The sequence below is a fragment of the Brachycentrus maculatus genome, unplaced genomic scaffold, assembly GCF_059751285.1.
Source record: "Brachycentrus maculatus isolate JH-2025_06_01 unplaced genomic scaffold, ASM5975128v1 h1tg000420l, whole genome shotgun sequence".
Lineage (NCBI taxonomy): Eukaryota > Metazoa > Arthropoda > Insecta > Trichoptera > Brachycentridae > Brachycentrus > Brachycentrus maculatus.
Window position 1 is genome coordinate 397,413 of NW_028281168.1, and position 11,263 is coordinate 408,675.

The 11,263-nt window shown below is 37.0% G+C and overlaps 1 protein-coding gene across 1 annotated transcript; it reads left to right on the forward strand.

The window, feature by feature from the left end:
- Positions 1 to 2,530: 2,530 nt before the first annotated feature.
- LOC148302718 (ephrin-A4-like) lies at positions 2,531 to 4,719 on the forward strand. Its single transcript, XM_088271144.1, has one exon. It carries the CDS (start codon positions 3,210 to 3,212, stop codon positions 4,005 to 4,007), a length of 798 nt encoding a protein of 265 aa, XP_088127270.1. The 5' UTR covers positions 2,531 to 3,209; the 3' UTR covers positions 4,008 to 4,719.
- The last annotated feature ends 6,544 nt before the right edge of the window (positions 4,720 to 11,263 follow it).

Here is an 11,263-nt window from a genome sequence, read left to right on the forward strand (position 1 = left end):
TCGACGCTGGCTTTGGAATCAGCTTAACCAAATTAACCAGCTGCCTGACGTATATAAAATAGAACCCATTCGGGGATCCAACATAAATGATCTGATAAAATACTTTATGGAAAGATATACATGTAGTGTTTAGTCCTATTTTCTTAATTTGTTTTTACCTTATGTTTTTTATACTTTCTCATTTGTTATATTTTCTAATTTTTTTATATTTTCTCATTTGTTTATTTTAAATATGCTTCTTACCTTACGTTTTCCTCATTTTTTCTTTTAAATATGCTTCTTATGCCTATTTATTATATTGTTTTTATATTTTGCCATGTATTAGTTTTGGATATTTAAAAAAAAATTGTAACTTTATGCATATCGCTCACTCCTTTCAAGAACGTCATAAATCAAAAAACTTGATTTTCCAGGAGAACGTTTTTAAAGTGTAAACATAAAACACAACGTAATAAAAATAAATATCAAGCCACTTATTTAACTTTTTAGTGTGCAACAGATCTTTTTAGGTAAAACCTGAATATTTTTTTTCCATTTGAAAAATATTTAGTATATTTAAAAAAATAATAAAACAATACCTTTTCTTCAAAATGCAAAAAAAAACACTTTCTGCCCTGTAGCGGGTAAATATTAAGTTAAAAATATGCCTCTTTTGCTAAGATATAGTAAATTTTCTGGGCATTACGAAAACATGCACAACTCAAAATTGACGATTTTTGATTTATGCCGTTCATGAAAGGAGTGAGCGATGTGTTCCAGTCTTCTTAACCTTAATCCCATGTCCCAAAATAAGAAATAAAAATTACTCATCGGGAATATTATATATGACTTATGTATGTAATATGTTTTAAAAAATAAATAAATAATTAAATAAAATAAAAAATCGTTTTACGGTAAAATAATTAGGAACGAATAGATGTCGAATGCTGAGGATTCAACATAATCCCGCTATGAAATATTTTATCTCCTCGATCAATCAGTGATTCGGCGTAAACCTCTGAAAAGAACTGTTAATTATTTTTTATGCCTCGGCAATAACCAACGTGATAAACATCTCGGCTAATTTTTTGATAGATCAGAAAGACAGATTGTTTTTGTGATTGTAAAAATCAAATATTTAATAAATTATCAACATTCTTGGTTTCATTGGAATATTATGGGTAGGCAGGCTATATCTTACATGTGTTATGCTAATGTTTATTTTATTTCATTTGCCAATTCGTCAAAATAATCGTCAATCACTTGTATTCTCAGTTATATTTTTTCATTTGTTTATTTTAAACATGCTTCTTACCTTATGTTTTTCTCATTTGTTTATTTTAAACATGCTTCTTACCTCATGATTTTTTCATTTGTTTATTTTAAACATGCTTCTTACCTTATGTTTTTCTCATTTGTTTATTTTAAACATGCTTCTTACCTCATGATTTTTTCATTTGTTTATTTTAAACATGCTTCTTACCTTATGTTTTTCTCATTTGTTTATTTTAAACATGCTTCTTACCTCATGTTTTTCTCATTTGTTTATTTTAAACATGCTTCTTACCTAATGTTTTTCTCATTTGTTTATTTTAAACATGCTTCTATCCATATGTTTATTTTCTCATTTGTTTCTTAAATATGCTTCTTGTCTTATGTTTTTTTTCTCTTTTGTTATAATTTCTTATTTGTATTCTCAATTATATTTTCTCATTTGTTTATTTCAAACATGTTTCTTACCTTATGTTTTTTCACTTGTTTCTTTTAAACATGTCTCTTACATTATGTTTGTTTTTATGCCTAGTTATTATACCTGTTTATTGTTTTATATTTTGCAACGTATTAGATTTTTTTTTCTTTTTTGTAATTTTCTTATTCGTGTTTCAGTCTTGTTAACCTTAATCCCATGACCCAAAATGAGAAATAGAAATTACTCATTGGGAATATTATATATATGACTTATGTATGTAATATGTTTTTAAATAAATAAACAAAACTAAAAAAAAACGATTATATTACCTTCTGCTGAACAGAAAATGACTCCTTTCAATCGGTTATCATGCGAAACATTAAATAAATAAATAAATAATAGTTATGGTATTTATTCAATACATGTAATATTTCAAATATAAATAACTACAAAATTCATACGTTTATGCAATTTAAAGTTGAGTTATTGTGTCCAAAAAAGCCATAAAAAAAAGGATTGGAAATACAGTAGATTAGAAATACAGTTGTTTTTTTTTTTAAATCCCACATTTTTTTTAGCACGGTATTAATTTTTTTTAGCAAATTGAATATATAGCTGAGATATTGCAAGTTAAAATAGTGGAGAGGAGATAGGACAAAGAAAAACGAAAGTTGTCTGTTACAAATTGTACAAAAAAGGTATTTCTTCCGACATTTCACATTTCACACGCTTCGAGTAAAGAAAATATCTGCGCCAGTTCCCGCTTCCGCCGACGTTTACCTGGCGGCGCTGGCGGCGGAATTCCTTCAGTACCTCCGTCCGCCGCCAGTCGCGCAGCCGGCGCTAGTCGCAGCGCCCCTTAGTACGCCGAGCGGCCGCGCGCAGAGAGGAGTGTCGTGCGTCCCGTCACGAAAGAATGCCAATACAAAGGACGGCCGTGTATTGTAAAAATCTGTGATGTATTGATTTATTTCGCATTTTCATTTTCGGAAACGGCCATTCCCCCGACGTGCGCGAACTGACCGCGTGTGATTCTACGATTATACGCCAGTAAACACCCCGTGTCCGGCCACGTCCGATGGAATTCCGCGATTTATCAGTCAATAGAATCTCTTTTCGGTCGACACGGCCAGTATAAAACATGGTGGATGTTCACGAATTTCGCCCAACGAAAACGTCACCGCTCTCGAAAAGTGCGTATATTGACTCTAAATGTAACTAAAATGTATCGAAACACGTACATAGTTAGATATTTTGGGTTCAATAAGGTTTCGACGACCGCGTAGCTGCGAAATAATACGCTAAAAGTCGAGAATCGTTCCGTGGTATTTTGTTGTCATCGGTGCGCGTATATCAACATCGGTCCGGCGGAGTGTCGATCGGAACTGCAATAGCGGATGTTTTCTGGTGTTTTGTGCAATATTCGTCCAGAGATGACGAGATTACTGTGAGGAGGGTGGAACAGGATAATGACCGCTGGGAAAACGTCAAAAAATCCGGGATATTTTTGAAGTTTTTCGTTTCGGTGCAATCTTCGAAAATGGTGTGGCCGTCGAGATGGGGCGCGAGCAGCGCTCAATGGTTCTTCATTCTGTTTACGTTTTACATAGACGCTGTCGCGGGAAATAACGCGAAGGCGTTCTACATCCACTGGAACACGACCAACAGCATCTTCAGAATAGACAACACCGATCACGTCTTCGACTTGAATAAAGGCAACGCTCAGTTCGAGTTCGACCAGGTCCACATAATCTGTCCCGTGTACGCTCCGGACATAGTGGACGAGAACGCGGAGAAGTACATAATATACAACGTCTCGAAAGAAGAATACGATACGTGCAGAATAACCAATCCCAATCCTAGAATAATTGCCATTTGCGACAAGCCGCACAAATTGATGTACTTCTCCATCACGTTCAGACCGTTCACGCCGCAGCCGGGCGGGCTGGAGTTCTTCCCGGGCAAGGACTACTACTTCATCAGCACGTCCAGCAAGGACGACCTGCACCGGCGCATCGGCGGGCGCTGCTTGTCCAACAACATGAAGCTCGTGTTCCGCGTGTGCTGCAAGCCGGAGGACTACACGCCGAGCCCGCCGCCGCCGCCGCCGCCGCCCACGGCGCCCCCCGCGCCGCCGCCCACCACGCAGCGCCCCACGCTGCTGCCGAAGATCACCTCGCCCAAGAAGTCGCACAAGAACGACAAGAGCCCCAACGAGGTGGTCAAGAGCGAGCTGTCCACCTCGCGGAGCAATAGGAACACGTTTTTCCCACTCGTTTTCCCCGTGCTCGCCGCGATATTCCTACCCCGGTTTCTATTCGTCGACGCGGGGCGGTGAATGTTGTATTGGCGCAGCGGCAACACCGATTAATTTCCTCGTTCCAATTTTGAATTAGAAAATTGGAGGGAAAGAAAAAAGACTCCCCGTTCATAAAAGTGCTGTGAAATGTTGTCTCTTTACGGAACAATCGAATCGAATAGACACTAGAATCCTATAATTTGAACTTACAGACGTTTGAATCATGTTCTAGTGAAACATGTTCTGTTTGCGCATATTGTGTTTTTTATAAAATTGTAAAATAATGTTTCTGTGCCATCCATTAGGCTGCCTAATTCGCAGTCGACCGACTATGAATCTCAATGTATTTATGCAACATCTGTGATTTAAGACCCCTACGATATTCGATAAGTTTCATTTCACGCAAATAGCACTTTGCGAGGGAGTACATATTGATAAAGACCAAGAACTCATTAATCGTATAATTCCTATGGCGCGACACTGTGTGTCAACGGACAATTTAACTAATAAAATTAGCCATTTTAATTATAAGCTTAAAAAAAGACAATGTGATTCAGTATTTAACTGTTTTTTTAAATTATTTTTTAACGAAAGTATTATTTTTATCGAAATATTTTAGTGTCCTGTAATTTAAAAATATTTTAGTTAAATCAAAATGGTACTAATCTGTTTATTTAAAAAACGAAGAAGAAAAAAAAACAATCGCAGCTGTATTTTTTTTTAAAAAACAATAATATGAACTGTGTCTGTGTTAATTTTTTTTATTTAAATTGACAATAAGAAGTGTATAAATTAATAATGATAATCCTTGCCGCAAATTAATGTGATTTTTAAGTGTAGTGCGGCAACACTTTTGTACAGGTTTTTTTTTTCATTATCGAGCCGGAAATTACTGGAATTCTTTGTACAAGACAGAAGAATTATTCTACAAATGTCTACAACGCAGCGGAACATCGCTACAAATTTGGTATGGATACTTCACAAATGATAATTCAATGGTATTTTGTAGAGTTAGTAGTATATGTAATTGATTGATGCACAAAAATATGGTCCATGTGTTCTATAAGTTGCAGTATTTTCAATATTGGCGGGTTATAATCTTCTTTGAGGAGAAGAATAGAGAGAATTGAATGGCGTGGCATTCCATCCTCTCTGCCTACCCCTGCGGAGAAGTAGCGTGATGGTTAGTTAGTTACAATCTTCTTCCTGGCTCCATCGCAACTTATCGTCTTTGTAGACTGTTGGGGTCAGCTCTCCTCGTCCTCAGGTTGAAAATATTCAAAATATTGTATAGAAAATCTTCGTATAAATACAGTGAAACCTCTATCTATCGTTTTTAAAGGGACCTATTAAAATAAACTATGAATGTGGGAAAACAATGAATGCGGGATTAAGAGGTCAATATGCAAATAGATACGACCGAGCAAAGATACCGTCCTCCCAATCTGCATAACCATTTGTAGGCTAAAATTCTAAGAAGAGTACATGTTTCAGATGCAAATGTATTTATTAATAGAATTCAAAACAATACTTTTATTTTTTAATTGTTTTATTTTGTAAGTCAATAGTATATTTTCGGCTTTGCAAATAGTATTTTTTTCAGCATCGGTTATTGAATGTGTGTTGTAGAAATTTTTCTTTCAAAGAGTGTACACGCTTCTGGAAATGCAGGTACAGGCAGCGGCTCCATTTCATCAATATCGACCTCTCCTGCTGCCGGTTACACGAGCTTTCGATAGTTTCTATCCCTTACGTTGCCGTTGAATGTAAGAAAATTGGAAATAATGTAAAAAAACAGACAAAATGTATCAAATATGCAGCTTAATTCGAACGATAAATGCGGTAAATGGTGATAGAGAAACAATCGATGCAGTTTAGTTTAATATGAAATTAAGTCGGGATAGAAGAAATAAACGACACATCCGGGAAAATGATTATTCGAAGAACGATAGATAGAGGTTTCACTGTAATCCCCAAATTTCAATTGTAGACGTAAAGGTGGAGACTGACCGGAGCATTTTGTCGTAACGTAACACACTACGATGCGATCATTCAGGCAGTCAGTACAGCGAGCCGAGCGCTCCATCCATAGTTTCGGATGCTCGCTGATGCTCGCCGCGAGTGATGTTACGACGTTACGTTACGACAAAATGCTCCGGTCAGTCTCCACCTTTACACATGGACCCTATTGTTGGACATTGATGTAATGTAATACAGGTATACCTCGCTTAATCCCGCTAATTGATTATGCTAAAATCCCCGATTATTTTTTCCTCTGACCGGAATAATCTGATTAGTTGATTTGACGGTCACTTTGTGGTGATATCTATCCTTTTTTAATTTAAAGTTTACTTTGTGAATACCACTGTTTCTTATTTCAGAATAGATTTCAAGAAATACAGATATTTCCCAATAAAATAATTAAAATCACAAACTTTTTTAGATATCAATTTGTTGTTGATTTAATGTTTGAAATGACATTAATGTTTGTATCGTATACAATGCACTTTTACCAATTTCTACTTTTTTCATTTCCTCCGAATCAATGAGTAAAACCAGGTCTTTTTTTTTTTAACAAAAAAGGTCCTTGAACCTACTCGGCTGTCCAAACTTAAAACACAGTAAGGGACATTTTTTTTGTAGTACGTTTTTTTTTGCTTTTTTGGGCAAGTAGAATCTACTTAGTCCAAAAATGCAAAAAAAAAACGTACTACAAAAAAATGTTCCTTACTGTGTTTTGAGTTTGGACAGCCGTACTTCATGTCTAGCATTTTACTAAAAAAAATGTATTCAAATATCATTTAAATATGCATTACAATACCATATTTCATCCTTTTGTTGAATTAAAATGAATATAGATTGTAATTACGTAGGCGCAAACATTGTTTTGTTTAATTGATTTGGAAAATTTAATAAAAATTTGTGAAAAAAGGTGCCTGAACGCTGTTCTACCACGTTACATGGAAAAAAGGGCACTTGGTAAAACCAATGAAGTCGTTACCACAATGCAGTGCTATATTATGTTTCCGTACTGCCCTTTTGCGGCTTGTAATATTTTAAATATAGGTCTTTTGAATCCTGGATTTATATGAATTTTTACCATTGAAGCCCTCAGTGTTTGCGAATTGACAATTTACATTTGGATGGAAGAAGAGTTATAACAGTCTTTTTGAGTGCCATTTGCCCCATAGATCAAACGGCTGAACTCATAGAAGTTGGATTAAGCGTGGTTCTCTTGTATTTTTTTATATTTTTTTAATGCAACTTTTCTTTAATATTTTTATTTATATTTTGTTGTTTGTATTACTATTTTTAATTCGTTATGCAACTTATTACTAGTGTTTTTGTGTGTTTTGAAATGTACCCGTCTCATCATCAGGACAACTACTGCTACACTAACACGCTAACAGCACTATATATACAACGATACCCTATTACATACTACTATCCACGGAGTTTGTCAATACTTACTTTCTTACTCCAGCCTTCTTGTGTCCTGCATTGAACAAAGGCCTCCCTCTTGGGCTTCCACAGTTCTCTGTTGGACGCGACTCTCTTCCAGTGCCACTTTCTTAATTGATTTGACCCCATCCCCCTGAGAATCAAACCCTAGGCCTCAAGAACGGTAGCCGAGTGTGGTGACCATTACACTACGTAGGCGGATAAAAGGTACCAGTCCTGGGTAATATTGACTAAATATTAGGGTGAAAAAATTTGACTTACATACCATTCAACCTTAAGGTGGGGACTGACTTCCAGATTTGGTTGTAACATAACATTCGCGGCGAGTATGCGAACATCGGATGCAGTACTCGCAACATGCTCGGCTCGCTGTACTGACTATACGAACGCTCGCATCACCGTGTTACGTTACGACGAAATGGCTCCAGTCAGTCCCCAGCATAACATGGTGTCTGCAAGCATCACCATGTTGTGGATCTACGATGCCGGTGCGTAGTGATGTGTGCATAGTGGTTGTCCCTATAATGAAATGGGTATCTTTCAAAACCGGTACATATAAATATCGGTTAACATTTTGTCCACAAATTCAATACATGGAATATTGAGGGAAAATTTTATGTTGAAGCACATTTTTAACGCTTGCTGTATTTATATGTCTATTTTATTAGTAATATTTTACCATATTCATGTATGACACACTTTATGACATTATTTACTAACACAAGACCCACTGTTAACCGAGTTTTAAGTATTTATCCGTGAATACCACAAATTATCTGCAAGTTCTCAACCAAAGAAAGATATTTAGTTGTTTATTTGTCCTCTTCATCGATATGCGTATTGTTTTTTGTTTTTTTTTACCTTTTACAGGTTGTAATTATGCATGATTTTAATACCATCTAAGTATTACGGGGCTCGGGTTAGGTAATAATAACTCGTATTTAGGATGCAATCCGTTTATTAAACAGGTCGTTACGACAGTACAATGACAAGTGTGTGCAGTCTCCCCTGCCTCAATCCTATAAGGGTATAACGTAAACATTCCCCGTGCGTAACATTAGCATATAAGTTTTTTTGAGGAGATGCATGGATGTGGAAGAGGCGAAGATTGTTTGCAAAGACAGATTGGTTTGGCATTCTATTCCCTCTGTCTACTCATGTGGTGAAGCAGCGTGATGGTTAGTTAGTTAGTCTGAATATATAAACATTTAGGTGTTTTTTCACAATTTTTAAATCACATTTTCATACGGTGTACGGAGTGTGTGGAATTTTTTGGTATCGTAAGGGAAGGGTGATTAACTATAACCTAATCTAACTATGAGTATTTCAATAATGTAGAATTAGTACAAAAACCCTAGGATGACAAGGTTCTTGTCGAAACAGGTTGGAAAAAGTGTACTAATAAAAAGTGGTTAAAACAGTAATAATAAAACCCTTATCCGCACCCCAATGGTGCATAGGGCACTGCTTCATATAAACGCAGTGTTATCTTGATCATTTACACATATAGGAAAGGTGATCAGCCCTCCGCTTCAGGTACCAGTCCAGGGTAATATTGAATAAATATTACAGTGAAAAACGTCACTTATATTTATTTGACCCCCCCCGGGAATCGAATCCGGGGATCTCCAGAACGGTAGCCGAGCGTGCTGACCATTACACTGCGTAGGCGGGTTAAAACAAAGTTGTTTTATTTTGTAAAGTTTATAAAATGTGGCACCGAGTGTCTGCGAAAAACATTCAAGAAATGATCACCATATTGCTGGACATCTCAAACTTCAAAGACGTGCCTCTCAATAAAGCCGTTTTTATTGTTTTTCTAATTCTAGTAACATAATTAGCCACATGAATGATGAATGTAGATCTGAGTGTGAAATATTGGTAAATGGGGAGATTTTGGAACAGGTAGATGATTTCATATATTTGGGTAGTATGTTTTCTAGGGATGGAAAGATTGATAAAGACATAGAAAGGAGAGTGAATGCTGGGAACAGAGTAAATGGTGCACTAAAATCAGTTTTAGCAAATAAAAATCTATCAGCGGAAGCTAAACTGGCAGTACACAATGGAGTTCTGGTTCCAACCCTTATGTATGGAAGCGAAGCATGGAGTTGGCAAAAGAAGGATGAAAGCAGACTGAATGCAGTCGAAATGCGATCCCTCAGACGAATGTGTGGCAAAACGATGTTTGATAGATGTTCGAATGATGAAATAAGGAAAGAATGTAAGGCTGAGATAAGCATTATCGATAAAATTAAGAAAGGTGTGTTGAGATGGTTTGGACATGTGGAGCGTATGAGCGAAGAAAGAACGGTTAAACAAATTTATGGAGCGAATGTAGTAGGAAAAAGAAGCAGAGGACGACCGAGGAAAACTTGGCACAATCAGGTATGTCAAATACTTGAAAGCGGCCGGGTCAGGAGTCGTAATAATCGTCGGGTATGTATGAGGAGATGCATGAATGTAGAACAGGCAAAGAATGTTTGCAAAGACAGAGTGATGTGGCGTTCGATTCTCTCTGCCTACCCCTGCGGGGAAGCGGCGTGATGGTTAGTTAGTTAGTTAGTTTTTAATTAGCCACAGACAATATATATTCCGTCTGATCGTTATAAGCGGGCACTTTACGTGCGTAAATTCCTGCTCCTTCACAGTCATTAAATGCCCTGAGGCTAAACGACTGGAAATCCAATAAAATCATTTTATTATTTTACGCGCGTTTGGCGGTTTGATGTCTCCATTCCCATAGTTTTGTGCTTCACGCGGTGAAAGGTTATTTGTTTTTCATTGCCTGACAAACTAGCTTTTGAATTTTATTTATAAATTACAGTAAAGCCCGCTATAACGTTGAAATAGGTACCGCATTATCGGAGGAAACTTTATAGGGTGTTAATTTTTTAAAATTGTATTTATACATTTAAACGGTTTTTTGTTCGCCTCTGTAATGCAATGGTCAGCGTGCTCGTCTACCATACTGGAGGTCCCTGGTTCGATTCCCAGGGGGGGTCAAATAAATATAAGTGATTTTTCACTCTAATATTTATTAATATTACCCTGGGCTGATATCTGAAGCGGAGGGCTGATCACTTTTCTTTCATGTGTTAACAATCAAAATAAACTGCATTTATATCATGCAGTGCCCTATGCACCATCAGGTGCGGATAACGGTTTTATGTATGGGTACATTTTAATCAGCGGAAGTGACTGAAGTGAGTCATTCAAAATTAAAATACAATTTAAGAACATTAATCCCCTATTACATTCCCTCTGATAATGCCGTTCCTATATAACGCGGTTTACTGTATTGCAAAGTTGATGTAAGCAGTCGAGCCGTGGGTCCGTGGCAGTGTCGAAGACTTTGAGCCGATAGGTCTGTGGTTCGATCTCTGTTCTGCGATAACTCTATCCCTATATTGTTACATAACTCACTTACATTTTGTGTATTGACATATTGTTATCGGGCGGTTTTGTTCATCAACCCCGACCCTAATTATACTTTGGCAGTCTGCCGCTCGACCCTCAGTATACTACTCACAAGTAGCCGCAACACCCAATTCCCATCTGTAAAATGTTTGCAGGTGTCTCTCGCGCTCTACCTAAAGTAAGCAAATAGAACGCTCGCCAGCGTCTCCCGCTCTCTACCAACAGTATGGAAAAGGACCCTAATTATACTCTGGCAGTCTGCCGCCCGACCCTCAGTATACTAATCACAAGTAGCCGCAACACCCGATTCCCATCTGTACAATGTTTTGCAGGCGTCTCTCGCCCTCTACCAAAAGTAAGCAAATAGAACGCTTATGAGCGTCTCCCGCTCTCTATCAACAGTTTGTAAAAGA